Genomic DNA, 16,530 nt, shown 5'->3' on the forward strand with positions numbered 1-16,530 from the left:
TTTGGCGTTGAAACAAGGGCCCAACGCGTCCGAAAATAAAGCTGTCAAGTTACAGAATATTTTAGAGGGAAGACAGGCACAAGTTGAATGAATCGTGGGGTGACAAGGCCAGGACAAAGACGAGAAGATGCGAGAAGGTTGTGCAACGCGTCGCATCACTACTGGCGCTAAGGGCTGGGATGACGGCGATTGACCAATGAGCAGCAGCACAGGTGGCATCCTGATCATGCGCCACTGGGCGGTGACGTCGGTTTCAGGGAAATCAAGAAGGGCGAGGGTCGTGGCAGCATCATCGCTCGCAGGCTGTGTGAAGGCATAAAGAACCAGGCTGCTGCCGTTTTGCAGCCTTCTCCAAGTCGCTCTACACAAACCTCCGCCTACAGCAATAGCCCAAAATTCGACTTTCGGGAGTGAAGACCATCTGCAGCCACATTCCATCCTACCCGCCCGTAGTCCCCTGCAGCCATCCATCGCGTAGCCGTAGCGCCTCCATCACATCAACATGGTCGCTCCCGCCCTTGTACTAGGCCTGCGTGGCGTACAGGTCGTCTTCAGCATCATCGTCCTGGGTCTTACAGCCTACAGTATGTTGCATGCAGACCATCGCTGAATATGTCATTGCTAACACATCTGCAGTTGTCGATGCCTACATTGACTGGGTCCCGGCGAGCGTCGCCTTCATGCTCTTCACCTCCATCTGGACCCTCCTTGCTGTTGCATACCTCGTCCTTGCGCCAGCTCGCTTCCCTGCTGCAGCTCACAAGTTTGCCATCGGAGGTGTCGAGTTCCTGACCATGATATTCTGGTTCGCGGCTTTTGTCGCCGTAGCCTCTCGGTGGGGCAACGCGTGGTGGGTCGGCCGTCACGGCACCTTCTACAGCTGCGGTGTTGCTGCTATCGTTTTCTCAGCCTTCAACTGGTATGTATATCGAATTTTCTCTACCCTCCCAGCAACGTACTGACATATGACAGGCTTGCCTTCGTAGCTACCACTGTTCTTGCCGCGCTGCACATCCGCAGCTCACCCAGGAATGACACCGCTCCTGCGCCCAACATGGCTGGCGTCTAAACAACCATCAACTGGTGCGCATGACGGCACAAACGAGGCATTGACCTTGTACCCAATGATACCCAAATATTTCCTACTCTTATGCCTCCGATCAGAATGTAATGTCCAGCACGACGTTTGTGTTTTGCGCGGTGCGTCCAGCTCCTGACACCACTACTCATATGATTCGAGCTCTTAAAGCATTTCGCGTAATGAAAATCGTTTTCCGATGACTTCGTTTCAGATTTCAACTGAAATTTTCGTAATGGTCACGGCGACGGATCGAGGGCAGCTACGATAGACGTTCGCCATACTGTGGCTAGCGACACTGGCGACCAGCGTTTGGAATCATCGACTCTTGCTGTACTCTTTCCGCAGAAACCCATGCGTCTTTCGCTGCCTCTCATCACTGACCCTCGGGGTACGGTATAGCGACGCGCTACCCGATGCTAGTCATTGTGCCCTGCTGCATGCCTCCATACGAATCACGAACGAAGCCAGCGCTTGATAGTAGCTGCCTTGGCCGACTTCACACTCACGACTGCCGTTCCATTGACTTCCAGAAGGCTTCAACTCAGGTCTGCAAAAAACTTCACAATGAACATATCTCGAAGGAACCGAGTATGCCTTGTTGGATTGCCAAATTCTAAGTACCGCTTAGCCGGGTTGCGATACGCCCGACACTTTCATAATGTTGGATCTTGATGAAGCGCCCACCACAACATCATGATTGCCCTGCATTGGGGGCTAACTTATCCCGGCAAGGTCTCAGTAGCCTGGTCACTCTATCTGCGTCGCTTACATTTTCGGAGCAATCCTACGCCTCCCGTTGACGGAATGTGTACACACGGACCTTTGTACCACAAGCTCTGAAGCTACGGGCTTGGTCTTGTTGGGTGTGGGTTTATACGATTTTGATTGCCATGCTGACGTTCCTACACACCTCCCAAACATGATGGTCTCGCATGAAACCCCACCTGTCGCTTCGGCACGTACATTACAAGTCTTTGCCGTTCTCAAGCTATCGTTTACCGCTACTCGCAGTCCCGCCTAGTGCGGGCACATCTGGGTTATCATGCGCCGACACCTCTTCGTTCGCACCATGACACTGAATATAACCTTCACGTCCCGTCCTCGTAGTCGGCTCAGGGCAAAGTCTGACACACTGATTGTCTTACTATCCATCGATTCAGAGCCAGGCCCGAAAATCGTTCGAGTATGGCAATATTGCCTCTCAATTCACCATTCGAGATCCAGGGTGTCGGGTCAATGTATCCTGGCCGTGCTGACCAGCAGGTACGAGTAGACGCTATCTAGCTCGACGTGCTACTGCGACTCCAAGGTGCAACATGAGGACAGATCATGTACCAAGAAACGGGTTAAACACAGGCTCAAAGATGCGCTCGCGAGCAGCAAGGCGTTTGTTCGGGCTGTTCAGAGCCTTGTTCGGTAGGAATGCAACCCGGTAATTGGAGGGAGCAAGCCCTATTTAGCCGGCTGCCAAGATATGCAGCCAACGCGCCGTGACGCTTACCCAATATAAGATGCTGGTTCGGTAATACGGTCGCCTTCTCCGCCTTAGCCTACCTAGGCTACGGAGTATCTGGGGTAAAGAGCCGGGGTAGTGGATAGTCCTTTGGCCATGCCGAATTATAAAGGGTATACCCCCAGCCTGCCCGGCCTCAAGCAGCCTTCAGCGCTTCAACACCGGCATCATGGGTCTCATCAAAGCTCAGGATGGTACTTCCGACCCCATCATCACCCGCATGGTGGAGCAGGACAAGGTGCGATGGTGGAAGAAACCGAATCTGCGCATCATGTACATCTGGCTCTTCTGCTGCTGCATGGGCGTCGAAATCACTTCCGGCTTTGATTCTCAGCTCATTGGCACGCTCCAGTTTTCGGTCCCTTTCAACACATGTAAGCTACGAATGTGGTGGCACCTAGCTCAATGGAGCTGACAGTCGCAGATTTTGGAGATGGCTACAAGGACGCAGATGGTGAAGCCAGCATCGAACCCAAAATCATTGGTTTCATGTCATCATGTTACCAACTTGGCTCCATCCTCGCTGTTCCGGTTGCACCATGGCTGAGCCAAAAGTACGGCAGACGTATGTCCATCTTTGTCGGCTCCGTCATCATGGTCGTTGGTGCTTTGCTGCAAGGTTTCGCTCAACACAGTATGTCCACAACTCCGCTAGCTACTTCATGACGATTTTGTTGACATATTTCAAGTTGGCATGTACATCATTGCGCGTATGCTACTTGGCTTTGGTATCCTCTTCGCGATCGTCTCTGGTTCTTCCTTGATCGGAGAGCTAGCTTACCCCAAGGAACGACCCTTTATGACCTCACTTTTTAACGCTTCTTACTTCATCGGATCCATCCTTGCCGCGGCTATCTCTATCAAAACAACAGAGATGGTTGGAAACTGGGGCTGGCGTGCACCATCTTTGCTGCAGATCTGCCCGTCGGTCCTGCAGATTTGCACCGTCTTGTACGTCTCTCAATAAAAATCTGGGAAACTATTACTGACTTGGACAGCCTGCTACCTGAGAGCCCACGTTGGCTTGTCAGCCGTGACCGCGAGGATGAGGCTTTCGCCATCTTAACAAAATACCACGCCGAAGGCGACCCAACATCCATCCTCGTACAAGCAGAGATGGCACAGATCCGATCTACCATCAAACTCGAGATGGAACACTCCAGTCGCTCTTGGAAAGACATGGTCCGCACGCCTGGTATGCGACGTCGTGTTCTCATTTCGTGCTTCCTCGGTCTCTTTACGCAGATGAGTGGTAACACTTTGCTCTCTTACTACCAAAATCTCCTGTTCAAGTTGATGGGTTACACCTCCCAATTCGCAAAAACGCGCATCAACATCGCCAACCAATGCTGGAGTCTGATAAATGCTGTCGTTATCGCGCTGGTTGTCACTCGATTCCGTCGTCGCTGGATGTTCATGCTTTCCGCTGCGTCTATGACCATGGTTTTTATGGCAATGACTATTTCCTTCCAGCGTCTCCAGCTTGCTGAGTCTCAGGGAACCAAGAACCAACCTGCGCAAATTGCTTCGCTCATATTCTACTTCGCATACTCCCCCTGCTACAACATCGGCAACAACTCCCTCACGTACACCTACCTGGTCGAACTTTTCCCGTATGCTCAGCGAACCATGGGTATTGGTATTGAACAGATGTTTGGAAAACTTGCCGGATTCTTCTCTATCTACGTCAACCCGATTGCGCTTGACGCTATCGAGTGGAAGTACTTTGCTGTCTACTGTGGATGGATTACTTTTGAATTCTTGTTCGTGTATTTCATGTACCCTGAGACATACAACCGCACACTCGAGGAACTTGCTTTCTGTAAGTACAGATTGAGACGATTATTTCACGGGATATTGCTAACTCCAATGCAGTGTTCGAAGACAAGGAGCTTGCAGACGAGGCGGTCAGAGCTGTTGAGAAGACGGTCAACCACGGTCACATCGAGGGAACGACTACCGAGCACGGCAAGATGGAGACCACTACTATCGAGCGCACATCTTGAACTGAACCTCACTACCATACATCATGTAGCACGTGTGCCCAAGTTCGCCGTTACTTGGCAAATATACAAAGTCTTTGCGGTCCATGATCTACGAGGCACCTGCGTTGTCATATGTGCTCATAAAACTTGGTGAAGCGAATGCCTAATAAACTGCCTTTTTACGCCAGAGAATGATATGTGACTAAAATATTGGTGTGCTTGTACCCAAGTTTAAACACCATACACCCGTGTCCGTGCCGTTACAACAACCCTGGTCAATCTTTCAATGTGGGCCACTGACCGTAATCACCTTGATGATCTTACCATACGAGTTTTCTGAATGTTCATCTTTGTCGTTGCTGTCAGCGCTCCTTCTTCTGTTGATGCTTTGTCTACCATTAGATTGTTTGGTTGTTTGCGACAAGATCATAAACGTAGCGCAATTATTTGCGTTATCGCAGCAATCGAAATCTTACTGGTATGAAGATTTCGATTACCTTGATATAAGCTACCTTTCCCATGGTCCTTCACACTCCAAAAAAGCAGTTACCTCCTATGTGATGGCAGCGTAGCGCTTCAGAATACTTAAGTATAATCTTACATCAAGTTCATCATCTTGAACACAGTTCCCCATATATACACTGTTCAAATTTCACCGCTACCACGATTGAAACATCACTGTAAAACGCAGGCATCCTTCTATGCTCCTAGATCCCTCCTCGATTTCTTCATGGCTGTATACTCTTTCAGTGAGATCTTCTTCACTGGTGGAGACGATGCAGATACCGCAGTAGCATCTGGCAACACATCAGCGATCTCACATACCTGAGTAGCTACTGGAGTGGGTGTGGGTGACGTGACCGAGCGAGGTGGTATCGAAACAGGTGTTGGGGTCACACTGATCGTCCGCTCACTATCAGTAATCGTTCGCTGGCTATCGCTCCCGGGGGATAGACCCGGCTCGTTCATGGCCAACAGTATACATGCGGCCTCTTTGTCTTCCTTGGGGTACACAACCAGCTTATTCAGTATTAGCATCGTGGCTGCAGCCTCTCGCTCTTTCTCGGTATGGTTCCCAGGAATGGTGTCGAACGTGCTAGCCCGGTTGTCAGTCGTGTTAGGGATGGAGTTGAAACTTGAGTGGGCCTCGGCGGCAGCAGCAGCAAGTTGCTGTAGTGAGCTCATCATGGTCGTTTTGGGAGTGATTGGTGGATGATTCGATATAATGAGGGCTTTATGGTCGGGTGAGAAGTTGAAGGGTGGATCGGGAACTGGTGGAGTTGAAATTGAAAGTTCTCGTGGAGGAAAGGGGGAATAAGTGCAGTGTAGGTCGACTTAGGATCATCTGCACGTTAGTCACCCTTCTACAAAATATAAAGGAGGGTTTGTGGCGAGATTGATGGACCGATTATCATGGTGAATGGTCACTGAGCCCGCAGAATGGAGACATAACAGGTAGGCACCAATATAGGGCAGGAAACATGGTTAGATCAAGGCTGATGGTGGACCATAGGTCTTGATTCCTATCTAATAAAACTTGCCTCAAGTGTTTTGTGAGCCAAAGCTCGTTCCAACCGCCATCTTCCGCCATCAATATGTCCACTTCTCCTTGCCTCTGCTTCATCCCTAGCTCTATCTGTCCAACCATCTGGTCAGTCGCGTCAGCCTTCGGTTTGTGTCTCAAAACTTTGTAGCTTCTAGCTATCGCAGTCTTCTTTATCAGTTGACATTATTTCTTCTTCTTGCAGTTTTGATCATTTCCCGCAAGATTGAAGTGAATAAATGTTCAGATTTTCGAGATAATGGAATGAAAAGAATGACTAGGAAATACAGGTACGATAAAGGTATTCTGTAAAAACACAGTGTCGAGGTCTGAGGCACTATAGTACATTGCCATGCTATTTAGAAATCTGGCTTTTGCCAACATGCATGTCGCAGGTATATATCCGTCTCGCTATATCAAGACCAATGGTTGTTTGTAGTCTTTGAACTAGACTTTGGTTACCGCGGTACAATCTCCCAACCTCATAATATTCGTACGTCTCATGAATGCTTTTCATAGATGAATCACGCACCTGCTGCTACTTCGTCATACTAGCCACTCACTATATTGTCTTTGCGCCCAGATCAGGCCAGCTCTCGCTCGGCTGTCCCTACCAGTCCCGCTCGCGCCACGTACTAGGGCTACCTTTCATGCTCTTCTCTTTCTCAATGGCCCTTTCTGGGAACAATCCTGGCCAACCATCTTGTCGCCATTCATGTAATCTCCAGGATGCATGATAACCTAACGTATCATCGCTGGCCTCTATGCGAGGTTCTGCGTATGTTGGATCGATTGGTAAGAGAAGGTTCTTCCGGAACACAAGGTGAGACGGAGCTGCGCTTCTTATTCCCAGTATTGTCTCAATCTTGGCTTCGGCCTCTGTCTCCACGTCGGTATGATGTCCTTTTCCGTTTTTGATGTTCTCAATAGCCTCGTCATACACAGCAAGGGCCGCTCTTCGGTCTCTCGGAGAGCAAAGATCGCTTCTGAGGTCAATTGGTACCTTCTTGATGAAACGCAGTCGGCTGTCGCTGAGGCGACTTGAGAGGCGCGGCGCACCGCCACCAACATCTGAGGGTGTACTGGCTGGTATGTCTAAAGGGCCACTGTGCAGAAATTCGCTCATAGACATGACGGTGCGTCTCTTTGGTGCCTCCGCTGGTGGGGTGTTGCGTTCACCTGGAAGGTAAGTACTTTTGGGCGAGTAAGACATGAATGACGTAACGCGGTAGGTCAACTCCAAAGGACAAACGGAAGACAGTAGTATGTCGAATCGGACATAGAAATTATACTCGAAGATGTAAGAGCGCTAGAGAGATGACTGACAAGACAGCGTGGTCGCTTCCTGGTGAGTGTGACTGAATAACAAACGCGCTATTCCACATTTGGAAACCAAGCAGAACCGCACGCTTCTCAGTTCAGGCTACCGTATCAGTTGCGCTGAAGGTACGTCAACAAAGCAAGGGAAAGGTGATTTAATCCATTGATGTAAGGTGTCACAAGCCCTCTACCAAGCCATTTCATTTGAAGGCAACGTTACCAGTTCCTTTTCAGCACCAAACGACCTACTTGCCAGACCTCGGCCAAGCAGTTTTGCGATTTTTCTGCCGAGATTTACGTGCCCTCCTTGCATCTGTAGTGAAATTCTTAGTCTCAGCGTGTGTTGCAGAAAGAGACGTACAGGTTGATGTAGAGGTACTTGTGGTGGGTGCTTCAAACAAAGACTGCTGTACCTGCTCAAAATAAGCAAGTTTCATTACCTAGCAGCGATACGACATACTTGAGCCGCAAGCAAGCCCTCTTTATGCTCGTATAACGAAGGCATGGCAATGTCATACTCGCGAACCCAACGCAACATCATCGGCCCTGGATAAGTGAGAGGATAGCCCTACAGTATGTAAGTCCCATGGTAGGTTAGCGGATGAGGTGACTGGCTCACCTCAACACTAAGTGGCTTCCCGCTTGCAAGGGTCTCGATTCGTTCTTTCATGATGACGTTCAATCGGCCGTAGAAACAAGGTGCTATAGTCATAGCGTCCGCGCCTCTTGCTGTGATCTCAAGCAACTCTCCTTGTAATTCCATGATATCTTCGTGTAGACCAAGGAAGAGCAAAAGGAAGTCGTTGCAGTCTTGCTGGGTAGGCTCACCTGCGATACACTATTAGCATGATGGAGAAAAGGATGTATATTAAGGAAGGGCTGCGCACCGTACTCAGCTGCATAGATAGCGTCAACTTCGTGCTGAGACAGGATACTGGATCGACTGTCGCGGATGCGGAGTTGCTGTTGAAGCTGAGGGAGCGGATCAGCTGTCTTGGTTGCGCTGTTGTGGCGACAACTCGACATGGTGCTGGGTTGGCGAGCGGAAGATCTGGGATACACAAGATAAGTACAGGAGCCGCACGGAAGTTTAGAAGCTTTCGAGGTGAACGTGAGGTTGTATTCGGGATGTTGTGGGGCTGATGGTGTGGCGTGCTTTACGAGACAGAGTTCACTCTCACCAAGTTCCCCCAGTAACCACCTATTCGCACCCCTCTCATCTCAAGCATGTTCAGATATAGTGGTCAGCTTCACAGAAGATATCGGAAGAAAGGAGATGACACAGGTAACGCGACAGCACCTCTCAGGCAGCGTGCCTGCTGGTGACGCTAATCGTAGTTCATCCATCCTGGTGCATGCATCAGAATAGAGCAAAGTGCAGCAATTCGTCTCCTCCTCAACCATCCCTGAATATACACTGACTTTACGACTCTCCGTTGATCCGCCATCGGCGTCTTGTACAATGACGAGTTTCTGTAAAGATTGACCTATCACAAATACCTTTCACCCTGCCTGAGTCTTGGCATGGATAGTATGCAAACGCGCTTGTCAATTTAGAGATTGCGTCCCATAAGTACTTTGTCGATCTTGTGATGAAGAAGAGACTAAAACAGTTGCTGCCGCTACCCTCTCGGAAACATAGGCTCTTCAGGTTGTTAGCTTACGGTTCAATCTAGCGAAAAGAAGATTTGGAAGTGATAGACATTTGGCTATCCTTCAGTAGATATCTTTGGCAAAGTGTGCACCTTTCAGCAACCACAGCACATATTGAGGTCAGTGTGCAACTTATCGTACGGCACGCTTTACATGTAAAAGCGGCAGTCTTTCCGGCCTTGAACATGATGATGCCGTACTGAACCATCGTTACCCATAGCAGGGCGTTCCGAATCCAAACTCGTTTACTTTCTCTTTCTATTCGCAACAGCAGCGCTTTGGATGCGATCGACCGAGCCATGCTGGGTCTGTGATGTGCGCGTCCGCTGCGGGGTTACCGGGTATAAGGGCTGGCCGATCGTTGTCTTCCAATGACCCCTCGGTCCTCTAGTCACAGGAATCACGAAAATCAACAGAATTGACGGCTCGCGATTGGGAAGACTGGTAGAAAGGGAGGCATTGAAGGTAGTCGTTGCTCGACCCTAACTGCCAGACGTCACCGTCGGAGATTGCCCGCTTTTCCTCCGATGCATCGCCAAGATGACAGGAACGCCTCATGGGGCGTCTGTTACAATAAGATTTCAAGTCTTAGGGAACTGATATCTTCTGACCATCATATTTGTTGTATTGAATGGCATGCTGCTCTCGTATTCCCACGACGCGTGTTCCTCAGCGACCAGAAGGCTGCGCCACACCAGGAATGTCTACGCGCGTCTCGGTCGGGTCTAGGCTTGTCGCATCCCCTGAGTGCGGGCTGACGTTCGCAACGCGCTTTTTTTGACATCGGGCCATTGCGATGGGGTGAAACACGTTTTGGACATCTGGACATCTACGACATCGATCTTTGTCTGCTCTTCTAGCTACTAAGCTGACAGATGCTACGCAACCGACGCTAGCGACCATGTCGTCTTCTTATCGGAAGCACATGCCGCGTCCGGCACGCCTCCTCTTCAGCGTCCTGCTCATATACGGCTTCTTCTGGATCAAGGGATGGCCTCGCACATACGACGACGAAGAACTCCCTCCGAGCAAGCGGCCGCAGCAAGAATCGAATCTCGGCCCATATCTAGTCGACCATGACCAGCTCGTCGTCGCCGTTACCACGACCGCGAACAACGTGTACAGCAAAGTCGCACCCCTCATCCTCAACACTGACGAGCGAGACCATGGCACGTTCCTGCTCTTCTCAGACCTACAAACGGAGATTGGGAGGTGGCCGGTATTCGACGTCATCTGGCGGTACGGATCCGAATTCATAAAGAAGACGGAGCAGCTGGAGAGATACCGTGCTCAGGTCGACTTCGCGCGGAGGAGCATACCCCTGACCAACTTGAAGAAGCCGGACCCGGAGGAAGAAAGGAGAGACATGGAAATACTGCACAAGTACAAGATCCTGGAGACTATGGCATCCGCGTGGGAGTACCGACCAGACCGCAGCTGGTACGTCTTCGCTGGCGACGAGACATACGTCAACAGACCAAACCTGCTCGACTGGCTGAGCCAACACGACCCAGATGCAATGCATTTCTTCGGAAACCCGCCAGCGCCTGCAACGGCGCTTGTTCCCGACCCTTTCGCTGCCGGCGGCACATCCTTTATTCTCTCGCGGCAGGTCATGCTGGAGTTATTCAAGAACCGCAAAGATTTCATCCAAATGCGGCGGGAGCACATCTCAGAACATACAACAGCATTCGATCTCGTTTCCAGCGCTCTGCAGGCCGAACTCAAGCTTGAGTTTACTGTTGTTTGGCCAGGTATCTCTGGCTTCGATCCGAGCACCGTGCCATTCTCGCCTGCTATATGGTGCGAGCCCGTCTTGATGATGCACCACATCACCCCAGACCTCGGCATCGATCTGCTCAGACTTGAGAAGGACCGACCTTCTGACCAACCCACCCTACGCTTCGCTGACCTTTGGTACCGCTTCATGACCCCAGAGGACCTGAACTACACGCGTGATGACTGGGACAACCTATCCTCCGAATCGTCCAACGGACGGTGGAACATACTTTTTGAAGGCCAACAACCCGATGCCGACCGGGCTCAGAATGGGGAAGAGTCGCCAGAAGCATGCCAGGCGTCCTGCGACAACAGCAAATACTGCGTCCAGTGGTCCTACTCGTCGATACTCCAGTATAACTGGAACGACAATCCACCGACCAAGTGCCATCTTAGCAGCAGTATACGCTTCGGAACGCACAAAGGTCCACAGAAGCTGAATATCGACGGGGAAATCAGCACGCTCACTTGGAAGAGTGGATGGAAAAAGGACAAATTCAAGAAATGGGCGAAGCAGCAACGGTGTAAGGAGCAGCATCAGTAGTTTGAAAGTATTGTCATCTTCAGCGTTTCAGCGATATTCGTATTCAAAAAAAAAAAAGTTTGACCAAATGTCGGGTTCCAGATTCTTCCTAGGCCACTGTTCTGTGCATCTTGGCCTCATTCTTCTTCTACACGCTATCTCGTTAGTCCTTGTTTGATGTCGATTGCTAAATGCGTAGCTACACGTTTCCTAGGCTTCGTTGTATGTCCAGCAAGTTTCAAGACAATTGCCTGCAACCTAGTCACTGTATAATCCGGTATGACGCTTAAGCACTTGTACAGCCACACTTGAAGTACAAACCTAGCCTGCATCAATGTCAGACGCTGAAAACAGTGGCGACGCACGACCTCGACATTATGTGAAGTGAAGCCTTCCGCCAGGCAATACAATGGCTACGAGGAAGTGAAAAGTGTACACTGCATGCAGTTTACAATTATGAAGTCTTGACCTCAACGCCTCAAATGTCTGCATCATCATTGTTGCTGCCGCGCCTTCGAACACAACTATATTCACTGCACATGGCACCGATATAAAGCTATCCTGAAATCATAACATTCTGTCTACATGTCTTCACACAAAGTCAACTCACCATGTGTCAACCGAACTCCAAAGACAATCACGCCCGGCTTCCCGAAGCCGCCCACGAAGACACCCCTGGCCTAGTGGTGAAGTCACAATTGTGGATGACGAGGCGCCTGCATTGATCTGTCATCTCTCCAACACAGGTACGCTGATGCATAGAATCACCAGCCGTCATGCCTTTAATGCAACCATTTTTGGCGCGTGGAGGTTGTCGGGTACGCGTCTACGCCACTGCACGTGTTCTCGCTTGTGCAAGCCGGCCGCTTGGTCCTTCCCTGAAGGATCGACGCTTCTGGGACCTTCAGGGCTGCATCTTTTCAGCCTTGTTATCGACACTTCTTCATCGCGGGATTCTGGGTCACGCAGACGAGCTCGCGCGAGGTTTAACGTTTTCTTGCATGCCTCATCACAGGCTGTGAGTGTGGGACTGGAGCGTCCAGCGGCGCACGGTCAGACGCGCCGCGCCATTTGCAATAACAAAGGTCCGTGTTCCCTAACAAACTGACCTGACAATGGCCGCACGGGAAACTCGTTCTGAAGGATCATCTTCGCAATCCTCCATCTCCACAAATCCCCGAAAGATGAACCTTCATGCTATTTCAATCCTGATGGCCAAATACGGCGCCGATACCTATCTCAATGCACTGCCATCAGCAGGTTCCATGACCTGGATAGAACCTTCAGTAGGAGAGGAACCTCCAATTCTGGTGATTGGCAGCATAGGCAACCGCAACGTGCTTGCTTATCTGTTGCCACGTGGGGATGGCACTAAGGATGTCCGCTATTGTCTGAAACATATTGGCGATGAGAGTCCGCCCTCGCCATCGGAGCAGATTACTAGTGAAGAAGTCTTGCAAAAGCCTCTTGTCGCACCGTTCAAGCATCTTGTTTGCGGGTCAAAGTTCAAGAGGCGGGTGCTTAGCATGGTGGTCCGGTATTACTTTCTGTCGCGAGGCTACCTAAGCAGCATTGATGCTTGGAACGACGATTTTGGCAAGCGATTCGCGAGGATGTTGAGGAAGATGTCCTGGACTTCCAATGGAGAACCGCTCCTCCATAGGACTGTGGAGGAAAGTCCAGAGCCGGAAGATGGAGATAGTGCGTATGGCTTGCTATCAGATAGCGGAAATGGCGAGCCAAATAAATCCAGGAGCACATTCGTGGAGCAGCAGAGCTCTGCGATGGGAACTCAAGATCGGTGGAACAATGAGGCAAACCCGGATCTACATCGCCTGCGAGAATTCCTCGATGAACACGACTCGTTGTATCTTCTAGACAACATTCCTGATGCTGAAGATGTCAAGTTTGTGGATCAGACATATATTCTCGAAGCGCAGCCCAAGAAATTATTTATAGGAAGCCATACAAAGTCAGGAGACGACATATATGCGTACATGGTGCTGCTACAGCATCGTGGCTTCCATGAGATCCGATTTTACGCGGAGAGTGCCCACGGACACAAGACGATAATGTCTGCCGAGATCACAGGCAGGCAGCGTTTATTGCATCCTTTCAGTAAGACATACCCTAGGAACACAGGACCCTGCGAACCAGCTGATAAGGCTCGATTTACGCTTATGGTAAAGTGGTACTTTATCGCCGCCGGAATTGCAACGGATTGCGTCTTAGAAGAGACCAAGAGTTATCCTGGGCGTTTTCACGCAGCACTAGGATACATTGCTGATCAAATGGGGACTGCTGCCGTCGAACCTTCGAAACTCATTGCGGATGAGGATGCTATACCAGATGATGCTAGTGAAAGTTCCTACGTTCCAGAAGAAATTGACGTCCAACCTGCACCGCCCCGCGAACCACCACCCAAGGTACTTCGTCGCCCAGGCACTATTACTCGTAAATCGGCTCCCAGCAAGTCACCATTACAACCAACGCTCAGCAAGAGCTCGCTCACAAGGACGTCTACCTCCGAAGAAACTTTTATGCCCAAGGCCCCGCCACGCGGCGCTAAGCGCTCAGCCGAAGACGAAACATTCGAAAGCCTCACTAGACTAGTCTTGAAACAGCATAATCTTACCAAACATCTAAACGACGTCGACCACGATCTGGAAGTTATGGATGCCCGGTTTGAAGCCTTCAAAGAAAAGTGGAAACGAGACCGTGCTGAGTTGGAAAAGAAAAGAGACAAGATCCAGGAAGAAAGGAGCGCTGTGAGGAACACGTTCAAAAAGCAGAAGCTACTAGATATCGAGGACTGATGAGCGTTTCGTAGATTTATTCTTTTTGTGAAAAGGCCGGCATGTCAGGATAATGTGGACTTTGACTGACATGAACCCAAGATAGCCGGGTGTTTAAAGGCAATATTAATACAACATCTTTATATGTTACATTATATCGGGCTTCGCTTATGAACCTTCATATCCAAATTTGCTGCGTTCGCCGAACAAAATTCATCAGCCAACAAGTACCTAGTCTTGTATTCGACTCGTCCAGCCCAAACACGCTGCGGCAACAGGTCCACATACATATGCCCATCGCAAACAAACCAGAGGATATATCTTTTAGGAAGCGACTACACCGCTTTTTGACGTAAACAGCGTTACTTCCAGGCATGCATGCCAAGGTGGAATATGAAGAGCAGTCAGGCACGCGGAAAATCGCCAGAAGAAGAATGGAGACGCCACTCCCATCGTTGTTGATCTATGATATTCACCGCCAGCTCTTAGTAACTTTGCGTCTTAAGCGACGCCCAAGGAAGCAAACGCTCCACGATGCCGTAGGCCTACAGCTGCTCGACAGATCCGTCGTTCCGCGGCCTGGAACATGGGTCTAGAGCAAACGCAGCTCGTGGTGACGCTAAATCTGATAACTGATGTGTTGGTAGCAATTCGAGGTCACCTCGAGATGCAGTCATCACGGCTTTGCTACGCTAATCAAGTCAGTCTCGTATGACCTTCGTCTTTGCCTTTATTTCATCCAAAAGTCTCTTTCTGTTTTGCTCAGCTCCATCTCAGCTATGTCCTCCCCACATGGGAAATCCCAGAAGGCTCCTATCGTAGACATTAGTGACTCATCAAGCCAAGCATCTGAGGACAACGTTCTCCCAAGAGAGCCTCCAAGGGCAAATCGCGTCGCCCTACACTACGCTGCAGAGAATCCAGACAAGCCAGATGCGAGGGCGAACGGCCAGTACGGAATGTTCTCGCAGTGCAGCCCGCTATCCTCACACTTGCCGACTAAGACGCTAGCGAAGCGTAAGAAGGTATCCGGTAATAACAAGGAAATGAGAAATACTAGCAGATTGAAAAAGAAAAAGAATAAGAGACCAGAGACGAACAAGATGTCAAGAGAAGAGAGCCCGCTATTCGAGCCAGAAGAGGGCTGGGGTGTGCAGATACAGGACGATATAGATGCCGACGCTGTCATGTTGAGTCCGCCATCGATACCAGCTTCTGAGAACCGCCTGCCAATGCGCAAAGAGAGTCGGAGTGCTGCTGTCGCTATCAGTACCAGTCGTAGCAAGAGACCATCTCTCATCAAAACTAAACCTTCGAGCTTTGAATCTAACTGCGACTTTGGTTCTAATGCCAGTTCCAACATCGTCGTCTCGACGAAACCCTGCGCTGTCATGACAGCGCCCTCGACGAAGCCCGATTTCACAACCAAGATACTGCAGGGATTCCTAGACATCTCCCCTCTGTCTGGAGATTACTCTCTCATCGATGAATACATCGACGTTCTCGATAAATTAGCCGCTCAAGATGCTGCGAGCGGTTCACGCAAACGATTAATCGACGAGCTCGCGAACGAAGAAGCCACTATTACGCTCGCTATTGAAGGCCTTCCCGCCGAAGAGCAGCGACATTTTGCCGCCATTGCTCAAACTTGTGCTAAGGGCATTCAGACTGACATGGCAACTTCGAGCATAGCTACTGATATGTCTGCCATTCAAGCGGCCATAGAGACACGCAACAAGGAGGCTGAGGTCTCGCGTCAAAGTGTGCTTGGCATGATGACGAAGAGAGAGGAAGAGCTACGTACGCAACGACTGGACGTGCGCCGCAGAAGAGAAGTCGCGTTGGAGGAGTGGAAAGTAACCTCTAACTTGGACACCCTATCGCTACAGGAGGCAAAAGAGCGTTTGGAGAAAGAGGGTGGTATGGCTATGGCGGTTGAGCTTGGTAGAAGGATAGAGAGATCAGAAAGCGCTGAGGCAAAGAGGAATTGAAAGGCTTTGGCTAAGGTTCGGCCGTATATGTACAAGGATCTAGTGGAGATGAGGCTGTTCGATCCTAGAGGTTTCTCAGCCCAAGCAAGGACTATCTATGGGATGACATGCCATGTATCTATCAATCAGCAACATCTAGTTACAACAAGTTATATGTCATCCTTGAACACCTTTTTCTTGTGAGAAACTAGCATAACATCATAATGAGTGCCTAATTAGATAGCATAGTCACGTTCAACAGATACCATGGCAACAAATAGACTTTGATATAGAAATTCTTGAGTATACGAACAGATTAATGATCCCACTGGGCATTCCTTTGAACTGTCATACTCTTTCATGGCCCC

The 16,530-nt window shown here is 50.0% G+C and overlaps 6 protein-coding genes across 6 annotated transcripts; 5 read left to right on the forward strand and 1 right to left on the reverse strand.

Annotated features, from left to right (window-relative positions):
* Window positions 1–502: 502 nt before the first annotated feature.
* On the forward strand, window positions 503–1,069 carry GT037_002455 (uncharacterized protein; the record flags this gene model as incomplete). The annotated part of the gene is made up of 3 exons (XM_038927502.1): window positions 503–584; window positions 637–919; window positions 973–1,069. 3 exons carry the CDS (start codon window positions 503–505, stop codon window positions 1,067–1,069), a joined length of 462 nt encoding a protein of 153 aa, XP_038790794.1.
* A 1,694-nt stretch (window positions 1,070–2,763) lies between these two features.
* Window positions 2,764–4,600, forward strand: GT037_002456 (major myo-inositol transporter iolt; the record flags this gene model as incomplete). Its single annotated transcript, XM_038927503.1, has 5 exons — window positions 2,764–2,968; window positions 3,019–3,228; window positions 3,284–3,545; window positions 3,593–4,416; window positions 4,470–4,600. The coding sequence occupies 5 exons, from the start codon at window positions 2,764–2,766 to the stop codon at window positions 4,598–4,600; spliced, it is 1,632 nt and encodes a 543-aa protein (XP_038790795.1).
* Window positions 4,601–5,404: 804 nt separating this feature from the next.
* On the reverse strand, window positions 5,405–8,468 carry GT037_002457 (uncharacterized protein; the record flags this gene model as incomplete). Its single annotated transcript, XM_038927504.1, has 7 exons — window positions 5,405–5,850; window positions 6,759–6,812; window positions 6,864–7,301; window positions 7,804–7,855; window positions 7,903–8,010; window positions 8,062–8,270; window positions 8,330–8,468. Coding segments are annotated over 7 exons (1,446 nt in total), but the record flags the coding sequence as incomplete, so codon positions are not given.
* A 1,528-nt stretch (window positions 8,469–9,996) lies between these two features.
* Window positions 9,997–11,418, forward strand: GT037_002458 (glycosyltransferase family 31 protein; the record flags this gene model as incomplete). The annotated part of the gene is made up of 1 exon (XM_038927505.1): window positions 9,997–11,418. The coding sequence occupies one exon, from the start codon at window positions 9,997–9,999 to the stop codon at window positions 11,416–11,418; it is 1,422 nt and encodes a 473-aa protein (XP_038790797.1).
* Window positions 11,419–12,512: 1,094 nt separating this feature from the next.
* On the forward strand, window positions 12,513–14,213 carry GT037_002459 (uncharacterized protein; the record flags this gene model as incomplete). The annotated part of the gene is made up of 1 exon (XM_038927506.1): window positions 12,513–14,213. One exon carries the CDS (start codon window positions 12,513–12,515, stop codon window positions 14,211–14,213), a length of 1,701 nt encoding a protein of 566 aa, XP_038790798.1.
* A 758-nt stretch (window positions 14,214–14,971) lies between these two features.
* GT037_002460 (uncharacterized protein) lies at window positions 14,972–16,183 on the forward strand (the record flags this gene model as incomplete). The annotated part of the gene is made up of 1 exon (XM_038927507.1): window positions 14,972–16,183. One exon carries the CDS (start codon window positions 14,972–14,974, stop codon window positions 16,181–16,183), a length of 1,212 nt encoding a protein of 403 aa, XP_038790799.1.
* Between the last annotated feature and the right edge of the window lie 347 nt (window positions 16,184–16,530).

Source organism: Alternaria burnsii (assembly GCF_013036055.1).
Source record: "Alternaria burnsii strain CBS107.38 chromosome Unknown 750, whole genome shotgun sequence".
NCBI classification, from domain to species: domain Eukaryota; kingdom Fungi; phylum Ascomycota; class Dothideomycetes; order Pleosporales; family Pleosporaceae; genus Alternaria; species Alternaria burnsii.